Raw genomic sequence first — 16,966 nt, 5'->3', positions numbered from 1 at the left:
TACATTCTTGTCATGAGTGGTATGAAGTGTATGAGAGTTTACTGGCAGAGAAACGACTGCCAATACAGAGAACAAATATATGTAATATAATTATAGGTGGACAGCAAAAAGGTTACAACAAGGGAGATTTGTGTTGTTGTTATTTTATTTGAATATACAAAACATAAACAGTGTATTGATAAGGATAAAGTCCATTAAATACATTAAAGCTGTGGTGCATGTTGATTTTTTTTTAATAAATATTTGAGTATTTTTCATATCTTCATTGGTAATGAGATAAGTGCTGAGTCAGTCTGCTAATAAGTCACCTGATCCCCTAAAAAAGAAAACAAATGATTAGTTAAAAATCCATCTAACATGACAAAAAAAAGCACCACTCATGATATATGTTTCCTCAAATACACATAATTAGTACGTGAGATTTCCCACACCCAATGCAAAAGAAGTAAAACCAAGTACTTCCCATCTTAAGCAAAAGTACAACTAAAAGTCTACTTTTACATTTTTATGCTTATTTTCTGGATTTTCTGATTGTCAGTGATTTTTTTTCCTATCCTGTCCTCAGCATATATTTGGAAGGATGACTAATTTTGATCAGTTTCCATAAATATTTAGCAAAAAAGCAAAAACATGTGAGAAAACCGCAAAGATCGAAAGAGTTTTCATCTCTCATATGCGCCAAGTGTGCGTAAGCCACTTCAAATTGATCTCTGGGCTGTAATAGGAAGTGTAACGCAATGTTATGATACTATCCTGTACCAAAGCTTTCATGAAGAGTATACTCAGCCTGCACATGCCAGAGGTGCAGGCAAGAGTCCCACACCACTGCACCACTAGAGATTATGTTCTCCTTTCCTGGCCAAAGGTAAGAAGCTGGGAAGTGGAGAATAAACTTAAACAGAATATGTTCAATAAAATAATTAAAATATATAAAACTTCTCTACCCTCCCCACCCCCACACAGTACAGCTGCTATTCCCACCACAGACTTTCACAAGCACTAGATCCCCTACACACATACTGCACACAATTCCTTCCTTATACCCATTGGATTTCCTACACACACATAAACTACATTCCCTTAACACACACATTACATCCCCTACCCACACACACTACATTCCCCACCCAAAAACACATAAACTACATCTAAACACACACTACAACCTCTACAAACACACATTATATCCTGTATTCACACACACACTCAATACATCCAGTGATGTATTTTCTGCAAAGCTAACAAGGCATTTGCCTTGGGCGGCACTTTCCAGGGGGGCGGCAAAAACGCAGGCCCCAAATGCCCAGGCAAATGCCTTGTTAACCTCGTTTTAAGGGGGCCCAAGAGCTGGCCGGCTGGCTGTGAGTGAGTGTCTCTGACAGTGATTGTATGTGTGTGTGTCTCAGTGATTGTGCGTGTGAATTTCTGTCAGTATGTGTGTGTGTCTGTCTGTGAATGAGTCAGTGATTGTGTGTGTTTGTCAGATTGTGTCAAATCATGTGTGTATATGTCAGTGTATCTGAGTGTGTGTCTGTCAGTCAAAGTGTGTGTTAGTCTTTAACAGGAAGAGGTGTGTCCTTGACAGGAAGGGGTGGGGCAAATTTAAATTAGTGGTGCCCAAGTTCCATCATGCCTAAGGCAGCACAGATCCAAAATACACCACTAGATACATCCCTTATACCCACTCACACTACATCCCTTACACCCACTAATGCTGCATCCTCTATACCCACACACGCTTAATTACCTAAATATATAAGATATGTAGATGTGGGAGGCCAAGTCCGCACGCCAGTTTAGGGCAATATAGAATATTATGTGCCACTCTATGCTTTTTCCACTGCCATATGAAATTGTCGTTAGCCTTTTGAAGTGAGAACAGATCTCTTAGTCTGGTAGATAGGTAGAGCTAGGAAAATGAATAATATACGTGGGAGTATCTTCATTTTGACAGAGATTACCCTGCCAAGCCAAGAAATTGGTTTATCTATCCACCTTTCTATGTCATCTATCAGTGTCTTGAACATAGTGGTGTAATTAAGGTTGAATGGTTTTGTGGGGTCATCTAGGTATTTGATAAAGTCATGGGCTAGGTGGACTTGATAGTCCAAGTGCCATGTCTGCTGCAGAAAGAGCCATTGGTAGTGCGCTGGATTTCCCCATATTCACTTTATATCCAGAGAGTGATCTGTAGTCAGTTAGGATATGCATTAAGGTTCACAGGGAATCAATTGGTTGTGTCAAGGTGAGAAGGAAATCATCTGCATAGTCTGAAACTCGAAATTGTTGGCCGGCAATATCTACACCCCTAATTTTGGGGTTGTCCCTGATAGTCTGGGGTAAGAGCTCCAGTGTTAGGATAAACAGTATGGGTGATAGGGGGCATCCCTGTCTGGTTCCATTGCACAGGGGTAAGGGCTTAGTGTCTGCCCCAGGGATTTTTATTTGTGCTTCTGTGTTCGTGTATAATGCTCGCATTGCAGTGATGTAGGGGTTTGGAAACCCCAAATGCTCTAGTAGATTAAACATGAAAGGCAACAAAACTCTATCGAATGCCTTCTTGGCTACAAGAGACAGAACCAGGGAAGGCGTTCAAGACATTGTTAGTTTCTAAATGAGGTCGATATTCTGTTGCGTATTTTCAAAGAGTTGTCGTCCTGGAACAAAGCCCACTTGATCCGCGTTTATCAGGTGTCCCAGGAAGGGGTTGAGTTGCTCAGCTAGTATTTTAGCGAATATTTTCGCATCATGGATGATCAATGATATGGGTCTATATGCTTTTGGTAGCATGTGGTACTTGCCTGGTTTAGGTAGCAACACTATATTAGCTAGGGCCATGTCGCGATCCAACGCACTGTCCATCCTGAGTTTGTTGAAAAGAGATTCTAAATGCGGTGTCAGTTCCTCCCTACACACTTTTTTAATATCCCTTGTGACGAACGCCCTTTGATCTGGTTGTTTGCCACCTCGGTCTATGGGCCATGGAACCGGCTCATAAAAAGACTTGGTTCGTGCATTTATTTGTTTTGTTCAGGAAGCGAACCAACTCACCAACTGCGGACCACCTTTGTGCTTGTTAACTCCTATTAACCTCTCCTGACACTTCTATCATCATGGGCTTTAATCGTGCTGTTGGGTCCATCTTTTTTACGTGAATGCAGGCAGCTGTGTTTGGACGTCAATCGCATGGAGCTCAAATCGGACACTGAAACTCCCGAACACCGCTGAACCGTTGATGAACGCCTGCTTCTTCCCCCTACATGTCAGGAGAGCACCGTTCGGTAGGTTTGTTCATATGAACCCAATGAACAAACAAGCCAGAGTGTGTGTTCAATTTTTCTTTCGCATGGAACTGCCGAAGTTGACCGGCAAAAGCACCAAACGCCCTGGAACTATTTTGGGCATAGGACCATGTGTGCGGCCAGTCAGAACTTTACCCCAGTGGCGTTTCGGCTGTGTTCATGGGATCTGAGCGCTTTTCGGATATGTTTGGTGCTGAGATACAGAATATCCAGGGGTATATAGGTTGTGGGGGTTCCTATGTGGGAAATATATATTTTGATGTGTTTTTATATTTTATGTTTTATCTCTGAGTCATGGTGACACTGCACTTTGGGGACATTTTGTGGGTGTGTTTGTGGGAGTGCTGTGACTCTGAAATGTATAAAAGCAGGCCATCTGGCCAGATTTAAGCATTCCAGTTTGTACTCCCAGAACTATGTGTCATCTAGTTACTGGGAGGGGAGAGGGACAATCACTGTTTCAGCTGTTCCAGCGTGGAGGATTCAGCGGGGAAAGTCCTTGTAAGGACTAGAGCTCCCAGAACTAAATGTCGTCCATCCCTGGGAGTGGATTGAGCTAGTCCCCTTTTTGACTCCTGGACGGAGAGGTTCCAGGACCCCAGTCAAGCCACGGTGACTGGGGCAGAAGCATCACGGGTTGTCCCCTGTTCCAGCTAGGAAGCGGTAATTGGCGGAGGTACCCAGCCGGGGTACAGGAAGCTCTGTTACATCCCCCCTAAAAGCCATCTGGGCCTGGGATTTTATTGTTCTTGAGGGAGGAGATTGCCCCATCATTTTTTTCTCGAGTAATCGGGGCTTCTAGGACTGACACTGCGTCTGTTGATAATTTGGGTAGGTTTATCCCTTGTAGATAGGCTCAAACAAGTTCCTGAGTTGCCAATGTTCTAGGGCCACTCTCAGCTTTGTGATTGTATAAGGATTTGTAGTAGTCAGTGAAAATTTGCGCAATCTCCTTTGGGGAGTTTTTAATAGAGCTGTCTCCAGCTCTAATTGCTGTTATGTGAGGATGTCTCTACCTATGTCATAAGGACTGTGCCAACATAGTGTCCATTTTGATAGATTTCTCATGAAATGTCAGTTTGGAGCTGTGTCCTCTAGGAGAGTGTCTTTGATGGAGTGTCTCAGGGCCCATAGTTCTTTCAGTGTCATTGGGGTAGGATTAGTTTTGTGCTGTTTCTTTATTCTACGGAGCGACTCCAAATGCGCTATTCGTTTTTTGTTTTTCTGCTGGTTCCTATGGGTAGCAGCTTTTATTAGAAAGCCCCTGATTAACGCGTTGTGGGCTGCCCAGACTGTGGCTGCGGACACCCCCATGGTTGTATTGGTTTGGAAATAGTTGGTTATTTCTTTACGTGGCATTTCAGAAAAATGGGGTCTTTGAGGAGAGAGGTGTTTATCCTCCATGTCCACGGGTACGATGCACTAATGTTGCCGATAGTTATGCTAACATTGGCATGGTCCGAACAAGTGATGGAACCAAATGACCTTTTGCATCCTGAGATTATTCGTGAGAAAATTGTCAATCCTCGAGTAGGTATTATGTGGGGCCGAGTAATATGGGAAATCCACGGTGCTGGGGTGTTGGGCCCTCCAGGCATCAATGAGGCCTGTATGCCTAATGAAGTTATGTATAAGTTTATCCTGAGCGTCACTATTATGAGAACGCGTCAACCCAGTTCTGGTGCTCCTGTCTGCAGCAGGACACGTCACTGCATTAAAATCGCCTCTCATTAAAATAATGCAATTTGGAAAGGAATCTATCGCAGAGATGAGCCTACCCATGGGTACATCTTATATGTAAGGTACTGTACTGTACTGACCAAATGGGTCTAAATTAAAATTGTGAGTACCATTTGGCAATTAAAACTAGTAAGTTAATTTCAATACAATTATACACTACACTTATTACACACTTTAGTAGTATTAGTGTAAGTAATTGTGATGTTGGACTTATGTAAATATCTTATGCTATCCCCATAATATGTGGGTCAAGATGCCTATCCTTCCCTTAATAAATGTGAAACACCAATGTATATACACAGGGGTGAATGTGCATAATTTGTAAAACTTTACACCATATCGTGACCGCTTAGATGGAATATATTGCATTGAAAACAGTATTCCATTAAATTTCAATAGGGACTAATAAATACCAATGTTTTCGTCAGGGACATGCTTTTGGGAAAATGTATCTGACAAGAGTTGGATAAGGGTCCACATTATGTAGAATCTGTCAGACAATGGTTTGTTTATAGGGGGACACAGTGCGTTGTTAAAATGGAGGAAATGCAGCAGCTGCTTATAGTGATCCCTCTTCATAACCCCTGGAAAAAGAGGAGTATCCAGGACTGGGTGCTTGCAACAATAGGACATGATACTCAGCTTTTTGACAATACCCATAACTAGGGTTAGAGCCCAAAATGTTCATTTCTGCAACATCCGTGGGTTGACACATTCCTTCTATTGTAATGTGACCCCGGATTTGCAGAGATACTGGTTGGCAAACAAGTTGGATTGCTTAACCATTAGCTCAAACATGTCATCCGACATAAAGAGCTCAAAGTATATTAGTGATTCACAATTATCCACTATTACTGTGATGCCAGAGGTTGCCGTGAATGGGGATATTTCTGCAGCTGTTGTGTTATGGGGTACCCAGTTTTCTTCTGGCACTAGGCTTCCTAGGCATTCTCTTGCATAGCATACATAGCACTTAATGAAAAGGCTTAGGTTACAAATGCATATTTTTTATGCATTGAAATAATAAAGCTAAAAATATAGATTTATTCTTTTTTCCTAAATCCTTTGCTTACTGCCTAAAATAAACCTTTTTCTTAGCTTCAGAACTTTCTCTAATGCGTTTGTTTGTATCTTGGCTCTGCCCACCTTGTGGCATCACTACGCACGTCTACGCGTTTTGCCTGCGGCTTTGTCAGGACATAGCTCACTCCATTTTTGTTATGGGTATTTATGGACAAAGTCCGTTGGGGCTCTCTTAGTTCTCATTGGTTACATCGAAATGTCTTTATTTGCATAACTACACAAGTTCACGGACGGCTGAATATGTTAATGTCCCATAAGTCCATTAATATAAACAAATTTTTCATTCTCTTTTGCTAAGTAAAAAATACCTTAAGATAATACATATATTACAAGTACAAAATTGCAGCGTGATTATTTATCTTTAAAAACCTGGAAGACATAATTAGATGTTAAGAATATATATTCCACACACTACAACACACACATACAAACAATTTAAAAAAAAAAGTGCAATACAATTATTGTTATGTCTGTTTTCTCCATATAAATGCTTTATGTTGACCAACCCCGATGTAGCTGTTGGGGCTGAGCGGAATAACATGTTACCAGGGGCGGACTGACCGGTCGGGCACTTCGGACATGGTCCGAGGGCCCGGCCGGGAGGGGGGCCCGCCATAAGGGGGCCCGGCTGCCCCTTTAAATGCTGCAGCCGCCTGGGCGCTCTCTTAAGAGCCTCAGGCGGCTGCAGCTTCTCACCTCCCCTGTAGCGTGGCCGAGCTGCACTCTGGTCCGCGGTGCCCGGCCGGAGTGATAGGAAGGTGCACAAACACTGTGCACCTTCCTGTCAGTCCGGCCGGGTACAGGAAACAGAAACTCCTGTTCCGTGCGGAACAGGTGGGGGGGGGCAAAAAGAGAAAGGGAGGCGAGGGGAGGTGTGGGCAAAAAGAGAAAGGGAGGGGAGGGGGCAAAAAGAGAAAGGGAGGGGGGGCAAAAAGAGAAAGGGGGGGCAAAAAGAGAAAGGGAGGGGGGGCAAAAAGAGAAAGGGAGGGGAGGGGAGGTGGGCAAAAAGAGAAAAGGAGGGGAGGGGGGGCAAAAAGAAAAAGGGAGGGGAGGGGGGGGCAAAAAGAGAAGGGGAGGGGGGGCAAAAAGGGAGGGGAGGGGGGGCAAAAAGAGAAAGGGGAGGGGAGGCAAAAAGAGAAAGGGAGGGGAGGGGCAAAATGAGAAAGGGAGGGGAGGGGGTAAAAAGAAAGGGGGGTAAAAAGAGAGAGGGGGTAAGAAGAGGGAGGGGGTAAGAAGAGAGAGGGGGAGTAAGAAGAGAGAGGGAGGGGGTAAGAAGAGGGGGGTAAGGAGAGGGAGGGGGGTAAGAAGAGAGAGAGGGGGGTAAGAAGAGAGGAGGGGGGGAGTAAGAAGAGAGGGGGATTAAGAAGGGGGTAAAACGAGGGGGAGGGGGAGGGGGTAGTAAGAAGGGGGTAAGAAGAGGGGGAGAGGGAGGAAAGAGTAAGAAGGGGGAGGGAAGAGTAAGAAGAGGGGAGGGGGTAAGAAGAGAGGAGGGGGTAAGAAGAGGGGGGAGGGGGGTAAGAAGAGGGGGAGGGGGGTAAGAAGAGGGGAGGGGGTAAGAAGAGGGGGGTAAGAAGAGGGGAGGGGGATAAGAAGAGGGGGGAGGGGGGTAAGAAGAGGGGGGCGGGAGTAAGAAGGGGGTAAGAAGAGGGGGAGGGGTAAGAAGAGGGGGGAGTAAGAAGAGGCAGGAGTAAGAATAGGTGGGAGTAAGAAGAGGGGGAGGGGGGTAAGAAGAGGGGTAGGGGGGAGTAAGAGGAGGGCAATTGCCCCCTCCCCTGTCCGCAGGCACCGTGCGGGCAGCCGGCAGGGGAGGGAGGAAGAGAGGACCCGGGAGCTCAGCCTGCAGCTCCTCTGGGTCCTTCTTGCGCGAGCACAGATCGTTGCCGCGGTTACCACGGCAACGTTACGGCTCTGGACTGGAGCTACGGGCTAGAGTTCACTCTCAACACTGTGACCACCAGGGATTCCTGGTGGTTGCAGTGGTGAGAGTGAACTCTAGCCCCATAAACACACTACCCCCACACACCATACACATTCACACACTGCCGCCCATACACACACACTGCCCCCACACACACCATACACATTTATACACATTGCCTCACACACACACACATACACTGCCCACCCATACACACACAGCCCCCCATACTAACATTGCCACACACATACACAGCCCCCTCATACACACATTGCCCCACACACCCTACACATTCACACACTACACCCCCTCACACACACTACACCCCCTCACACACACTGAACCTTTCACACACACTGCACCCCTTACACATTGCACCACTGCTCCTATACCCTACAACAGCCTCATATCCCAGCAGACCCCAGGTAAGTTGTCAAACTGTTCTTAAACGGTTTGACTACTTACTCTGGGAGGGGGGCCCGGCCCTCCTGGCACCATAACAACTACACAGAGCAGTAGTGGTTATTGTGCATGGATTATTTCTTTGAATAATCTCCAAGTGCCCCAGTAGCCAGCAAGCCAGCCAGCCCACAGGCCACCAGTTAGGCTTACAGCCAGCAAGCCCACAGCCTGCCAACCGCAGCCAGCAAGCCACCTCTGGGTCCTCTGGGTCCTCTGGGTCCTTCTTGCGCGAGCACAGATCGTTGCCGCGGTTACCACGGCAACGTTACGGCTCTGGACTGGAGCTACGGGCTAGAGTTCACTCTCAACACTGTGACCACCAGGGATTCCTGGTGGTTGCAGTGGTGAGAGTGAACTCTAGCCCCATAAACACACTACCCCCACACACCATACACATTCACACACTGCCGCCCATACACACACACTGCCCCCACACACACCATACACATTTATACACATTGCCTCACACACACACACATACACTGCCCACCCATACACACACAGCCCCCCATACTAACATTGCCACACACATACACAGCCCCCTCATACACACATTGCCCCACACACCCTACACATTCACACACTACACCCCCTCACACACACTACACCCCCTCACACACACTGAACCTTTCACACACACTGCACCCCTTACACATTGCACCACTGCTCCTATACCCTACAACAGCCTCATATCCCAGCAGACCCCAGGTAAGTTGTCAAACTGTTCTTAAACGGTTTGACTACTTACTCTGGGAGGGGGGCCCGGCCCTCCTGGCACCATAACAACTACACAGAGCAGTAGTGGTTATTGTGCATGGATTATTTCTTTGAATAATCTCCAAGTGCCCCAGTAGCCAGCAAGCCAGCCAGCCCACAGGCCACCAGTTAGGCTTACAGCCAGCAAGCCCACAGCCTGCCAACCGCAGCCAGCAAGCCACAGCCTGCCAGCCAGCAAGCCAACAGTCTGCTAGCCGCAGCCAGCAAGCCCACAGCCTTCCGGCAGTAGCCAGCAAGCCCACAGCCTGCCAGCAAGCCCACAGCCTGCCAGCCGCAGCCAGTAAGCCCACAGCCTTCCAGCAAGCCCACAGACTGCCAGCCAACAACAGTAATTAAGGTAAGAGGAGCCAACTTGGCCTAGGTATCAGCGAGCTATGTTGTGTTGCTATATTGTGAATAGGAACCAGAGTGTTGGAGAGACCCCCCTCCAGGCCCCATTAGACTCCATTGTAGTCTCTAATGGGACCTGGAGGAAATTCTTTCTAACACACTCTCTAAAGGACACTGAGATAGCCTCTGCTAGAATACTCCCCCCTCCATGGCCCATTAGCCCTCAATTGTAGTCTCTACTGGGGCCTGGAGGCGACTGTTTCCAGCAGGGACACTGAGATGGCCTCTGTTAGAAAGACCCCCTTCCAAGCCTATTAGACTCCATTGTAGTCTCTAATAGGGCCTGGAGGGGATTCTTTCTAACACACTCTCTAAAGGACACTGAGATAGCCTCTGCTAGAAAGACCCCCCTCCATGGCCCATTAGCCCTCAATTGTAGTCTCTACTGGGGCCTTGAAGGGATTATTGCACTTTTGTTCCTTGTGTCTAAAGATTGTGTAGGTTGTGGCTGGAGGCGGTGCATGGAGGCGGGACAAGGGTGGCGCTTGCTGCGGAGTATGGGTGGGGCCTGTAAGGGGGCCCTTGATTTATTTTGCCCGGGGGCCCTGAGGGTTCTCAGTCCGCCCCTGGATGTTACCTATAATATGCACAACAAAAATAAAGAATTAAAAAAAAAAGCTTACTTATAACTTTAAAGAAGCAACACCTCTAATAAAAAATACAAATACAATTTTAAAGACATCATCTCCAATAGTAATACAATAAAAAGTACAACAGGAATGTGAGAAAAATTAACATAATTAGTAAAAGTGCAAATTATCAGACATAAACCATATAGGATAGGTTGGGGCAAAGAGATGAGATAGTATTTGTATGTCGATTTGCCAAAAATAAGAAATATATTATAGTTTAAAAATGTCTAAAAATCCTAAAAAAAAAAATTGGAATCTTACAAAATCTTATGACCGCTTTTTAAAAAATCTTATAGGGGGGGCGGAGCCAGCGCCCGAGCGAGCAGGACGCGTTTGGGACCAGCTCCGTGTCTCAGTGCGGGCAAAGTGCGGCTGGGAACGACAAAACCCACGCTTCTCGGCACCAACTGCCACAGACTATTCCCCGACGATATGGGGAAGAAGTCTAAGAAGATGCGCTCGGACCCGGGCTCCGGTTCCCGAGATATCGGCACCTTTATGCGCACGGCCGTGCGACATGATGCCGCCAAGATGGCGCCCGCTGAGGCCTACACACCGCTGTCATCGGAGAAGGACAGCAGCACAGCAGACATCTCCCCTCCACCGAGGAGGCGAATAGAGCCACAGGCTCAAGCAGGACCGGAAGACTCAGCCCCATCCACTAAGGCTGACATCAAAGCCCTAATGAAAGAAATCCAGGCTATGTTCAATGCCGACATGGCACCGGTCCGAGAGCTGTATCAACCCTCACAACACGTGTACAAGCAGTGGAGGAGAGCACAGAAAGCTGCAAAACAGCACAGTCAGCTACAGACACAGCCATAGCAACGCTGCAGAAACAATGTGCCGACCACCAAGCCCAAATAGCCACCATGGAGGACAAAGCCAGGGCACGCAATCTGAGAATAAGGGGAGTGCCAGACACGATCTCAGGAGCAGAGCTCCCTCACTACTGCAGGAGACTCCTTACCACTCTCCTCATGCCCAAGCAGACCAAACAGCTGGTGGTGGATTCCTGCTTCAGACTGCATAATGCAACCAACGCAAATCAAGAGGTACCCGGGGATGTTTTGCTGAAACTGGTGCGGGACTCTGACCGTGGGGTTATTATGGGTGCAGTCAGAGGTACCCCCACAATATTGTTTGAGGGAGCGCAACTGGCGTTTTACCGGGACATTTCAAGGCATACCCTGACATGGCGTCGATCCCTAAAACCAATCACCCAGCTCCTTCAGGACAATGCGGTCACATATAAATGGGGCACACGCCGCCTGATTGCCAATAAAGCGGGCAAGACGTTTGCCATCTCACACCCTACTGAAGCACCGACCTTCCTGAAATCCCTGGGCCTGCCAGAGGAGAGCACACCGCGGCCTGGCCGCATAGCTTGGAATGTGGCAAACATCACCCCATTCGTGCCCAGAAGAGAAGCACCTGAGGCAACCGACCTCCCACCCTGAACTCTGACGGCATCTACCTGTGCCATAACGTTCTACATTATCTAGTTAATTCTATATTTAACTCTTCTGTTGTTTGTTCATATGTTTTTTAACCCTATTTCACTGGCTCCGTAGGCTTTAGACATAGCCATGAGTTTAGGCCTTTCCTCCCCCACCTCCCCCAGTGGGCGCAAGCGATACACCTGTTCTTCTACAGCCAATTGTTAACCCCTCGTAAAACTACAGCCGCCCATCGCAGCGCTATGCTCCATGCCTAACCCCTTGGATATAGACGGCTAACCACCTGCTTTCTTTCCCTACCAGCGCCTCCTTAGAAGTACAAACAGACCGCGCTATAATATTTAGCCCTAAGGCGCAAGAAGCCTAATGCGAACGCCCCCCACTCCCTACGCCTCATAGTAGCCCACAGATGAACCTGGGTGTCTTAGCCCATAATCAAAAAACTGAGTAGGCTTAGCCGAGTGATGTATAGCCAGCTATGTCGTTTTGTTAACCAGTTACTCACGTGACATGTTGTATTATCTGCATAAACTCACAAAAATAAAGAATTAATAAAAAAAAATCTTATAAAAAATTATAAATCTCAGAATCATTATTCAGTACATATGAATAATCATTATTCAATTCCACTGATGCTGAAAAATAATCTAGGTGCCAAAAGGGTACTTCTGGAAGTGTGTGGCAAGGTGGTGTGAGTCGGATACAGGGGAAATATGGCTTGGGCTGAATAAATAAAGTTATGTAAATCCTGCAGGGCACATAGCGGAAGTGGTTTTGGTGCTTAGACTATCCCTTTAATCCTGACATGAATGCGGTGAATGTTTTCACTAGGGGAAATACATTTATGAAAAAGAAGCTGTCTCCACTGTGGATTGACATTTATCTGTCTGTCTACTTAACTTAACATTAAGGATAATGTATCGCAGTGAGTTTAAACCTTTACTTTTAGAAAGGGAAAGCAAAATGATGGCATTAAAGAGATTTTTAGACAGCTTTACTTATGACTGATATCTTGAAATATTCTCAAGAAGTGTGGTGAAGCAATCATTGAAGCAAACATATATAGGTTTCCTGTAAGTCATGGGCATGGTGAATAAAAATGAAACCAAAAGTAAGAAACAGAAAATCACTGGAGACATTAACAAATAAAGGTGAAAAGCTGGGTTGTGTAATATCCTGTGACAAGTTCACTAACGTAGACCTCAATTTATATTTTAGCAATATGCTTTCTGAAATATATTGCACAAGATTGGGTATGCCTGCTAACACTGATCGCAATGTTCTTAATAAAACACAACTCAGTAAAACACAACTTTTATTTTAAAAAAAGTGTATAAAAAAGAGAAATAGAGACACAGCAAAAAAATCAATAAAAGAAACATATTCCCGGTACAGCCACAGTGCCGCATGGGTCTTAATTTAAGGTATGATGTGCCAACTTACTGCCGGGATATTTAAACATAGATTCCAATGTTTAGCTAACTGGGGTAAAGCATTAACTATTGTGAAAGAATTTACTTTGATTCCAAGGTTCAAGCTTATAGGTGTCATATTAGAAAGCCTATATTAAAATTAGCTAACTTGGACTCAGGAAATGCTTAATGCTTAAAATGACACTTAAGACCATAAATGTATAGTTCTGGGAGCAGATAGCCCCCACCTGAGCTGTCTCTCCTAAATCAGTCTGTTCCTTCTTTTTCCCAGAACTTATTTGTTATATGTACATGACGTTCATCCCTATGTCTTATCTGTACTCCCTTCACCCATTTACTCCCTTGCTTCTACTGTTCTATGAGTATTTGCACGTAAGCACTTACTTTTTTTAATGTATAAAAACACAACTGACAAAATAAAAGTTAGTGGCTTATTTTAATAACCAACATGGGTCTGGTGTCTAATTCATGCTTCTCCAAGTGCACTTGAAAATAACTATTTGAGTTCCCCTAAATATAACAAAGATCAATATGGGATCTATATCATCCTCTAAAAACCAAAAAAAAGTGGGAAAGTAGAATGAATACTAACCACTGCAGATGGGAATCAAATCAAGAAAAAGATTTTTTAAAAAATAATATTTATATATTTATGTATATGTATGTATGTGTGTATATATATAGATATATATACAGAAAAATATAAAAAATGAGGGCAATTGCAAATGTGCATATTAAGTGCTACAAAAAGATTTATTTACAAGGACATAAGGTGCAAACGTTTCGGGTTATCCCCTTTGTCAATGCATGTCCTGGACTATTTTTGTGGATTACTTTACCCTGCTTGGAGCTGCAGAGGGAGGTGTCAGCAGCACAATAGGAAATGTTTGTATTTTGATTTTCTCTTGGTACTTCAGTAACCCTTAGCTCAGCTATAATCTGGTCATATATATACATTATATATAAATATAATTTTCTTTGTGCTGATGACTTTTGTTTATCATTTTGTTACATACTATTAATAATTACTATTATTGATCATTATTTTATTATTTATTAGTTTTATGTCTTACATTCTTATATACACTTAAACATAATGTAATACATAAAACATTTAAATAATAAAATAGTGATGAACAATAATCATTAATTGTAACAAAATAATAAAAAAAGTCATTAGAGAGCATTCTTCAAGTGTAATATTAAATAAATAGTGAATTCAATGTAGCAATATAAAAATAAATATACATTATTGTAAGTGACTATATACACAAATTTGGATCTTATAAGAAGACATTAATATTACATATTAGAAATCACTATGTAAGAAATACAATTATCAATAGATTAAAGATGTAGCTACTGTTGCAATAAAATAAACTAATTTGCTGTAAACTCCAAGAGATGGATATGCAGTCTATTTATTTAGTGTGATCAGCTGAAAGGTTCTCGCTTTTTGTATGTATATGAGAGGACCCTATGGAGCTTATCTCTTTGAGGGGGAAATATAATAGATGCGGATTGGCCAGGGTAGTGTTTGGCTCCACATCCAGTTCACCTCCTTGTCTGAGATCATCAGAATTGACAATATCAGCCAATCCAACGCTTTCCTATGGGAAAGCATTGTGATTGGCAAAGATCATCACTTCTGATGACATCAGCCAAAGAGGCAAATCAGGGGCAGAGCCAGCACCAGCAGACTCAAATAAAGGTAAGATTGTATGTAGGGGAGCAAGGGGGAGCGAGTGGGGGCTAGATTGTTTTTTTTTTTTAACACTATAGGGACAGCAATATATGTTTTTGCTCCTGACCCTATAGTGATCTTTTAAGGCACCTTATGGAGTGGCATACCTCTAGTTAAAGGAAAGCTTGTAATTTTACAAGCTTTATCCAGTGATGCTGAATGTATCGACTCTATACAAATAAAAAAATATAAGATTCCACATCATACACTGTCTTTTTAAATTATATACCAAAGTGCAATGGGGAGTTAAACAAGTCAACCTACATTTGAATCATGTTTTTATCATGTTTGAACTAATCTTGATTATTCAGCTGTGACTTACAATGCTGGGTTGAATGTGATATTCTTGTTCCAACAGATAAGCACTCTCATGCTTCTGTTTAAAGAAATCCTAACTCAGCTTCTGTAAGAAGCTGACAAACAAATGTATCACACTTTATTCCTTGGGGTTGTATAACACTCAGCTGTGGTGAGACTAAATGGTGTGGAGTTAAATGAAATTAATGCAGCTCTACAATTTTGAAAGAGGAACATGTGTGTTAATTGTAAACAGAAAATAGTGTTGCATCCTGTTAGCTGATTTATATAGTATACACTAACAACATTAAAACCACCTGCCTACTATCGTGTAGGTCCCCCTAGTGCTGCCAAAACAGTTCTGATGCATGGACTCCACAAGACCTCTAATGTCTTGGTGTATGGCACCAAGACATTAGCAGCAGATCCTTTTAGTTCTGCAAGTTGCGAGGTGGGGCCTCCATGGATTAGACTTGTTGTTCCAGCATATCTCACAAATCCTCAATTGGATTTAGATCAGGGGAATTTGGAGGCCGAGGCAACGAATTTCACTCTATTTCATGTTCCTCAAACCATTCCATAACATTTTTTGCAGTGTAGCAAGGTGAATCACCCTGCTGAAAGAGGCCACTGCCAGCAGGCAATACCATTGTCTTGAAGGGGTGTATGTGGTCTGCAACAATCTATAGGTAGGAGGTATGTGTCAAAGTAACATCTACATGAATACCAGGACACAAGGTTTCACAGCAGAACATCGTCCAGCAAATAATACTGACTCTACCAGCCTGCATTCTTCCGATAGTGCATCCATGTGGCCATCTCTTCCCCAGGTGAATGACACACATGCACCAGCCATCCACCTGATCCTAAAAGAATTAGTGATTCATCAAACCAAGCAACCTTCTTCTATTACTTCATGGTCCAGTTCTGATGCTCACATTCCCATTGAAGGAGCTTTCGGCAGTGAACAGGAGTCATTATGGGCACTCTGACCAGTCTTTCAGCAATTTATGCTACAGTAGCTCTTCAAATTGATTAGCCTTAACTCCCCACATACATCAATGAACCTTGGGTGTCCATGACCATGATGCCAATTCACTGGTTGTCCTTCTTGAACAATTTTTGGTAAATACTAAGCACTGCATACCGGGATCACCACACAAAACTTGCCATTTTGAAGATGTTCTGACTCAGTCGTATAGCTATCACAATCTGGCCCTTGTCAAAATCCCTCAGATCTTTTTACTTGCATATTTTCCATGCTTCCAATGCATGTAATTCAAGAACCGACTGTTCCTCTGCTGCCTAATATATCCCACCCCTTGACAGTTGTCATCGTAACAATATAATCAATGTTATTCACTTCACCTGTCAGTGGTTTTAATGTTGTTGCTGATCAGTGTATCAGAAATACAGGATGGTAAATGGCTGGGGATTGTTTTGGCATGGTTATCTGGTCTAGGACATTAGGAAGACGAGATAATGAAAGGTTTTCTTGTGCTATGTGTAACACAAATCATTCTCTAAATAGTTTTGAGATGACAGTTGTCCTTTAATTACAGTCATTAACCAAGATTTGTAGCATTCACAAAGCTGGCAATTTCCAATTCTAGCAACAGTAATTTAAAGGGACACCAAAGCACCAAAACTACTTTAGCTTAATTAAGATGTGTTAGTGTATAGATCATGTCCATGCAGTCTCACTGCTGAATTATCTGCCATTTAGGA

The 16,966-nt window shown here is 44.0% G+C and overlaps 1 protein-coding gene across 1 annotated transcript in view; it reads right to left on the bottom strand.

Moving 5' to 3' along the window:
* Window positions 1-220: 220 nt before the first annotated feature.
* Window positions 221-16,966, bottom strand: part of LOC134612776 (programmed cell death 1 ligand 1-like) — a 62,977-nt gene continuing 46,231 nt past the window's right edge. Inside the window, exon 5 of the mRNA XM_063457217.1 lies at window positions 221-316. Within this exon, the coding sequence (XP_063313287.1) occupies window positions 297-316 (20 nt within the window). The 3' untranslated portion in view covers window positions 221-296. The remainder of the gene's footprint in view (window positions 317-16,966) is intronic.

Source organism: Pelobates fuscus, chromosome 5 (assembly GCF_036172605.1).
Source record: "Pelobates fuscus isolate aPelFus1 chromosome 5, aPelFus1.pri, whole genome shotgun sequence".
NCBI lineage: Eukaryota > Metazoa > Chordata > Amphibia > Anura > Pelobatidae > Pelobates > Pelobates fuscus.
This window is presented reverse-complemented; position numbering and strand designations above follow the sequence as displayed.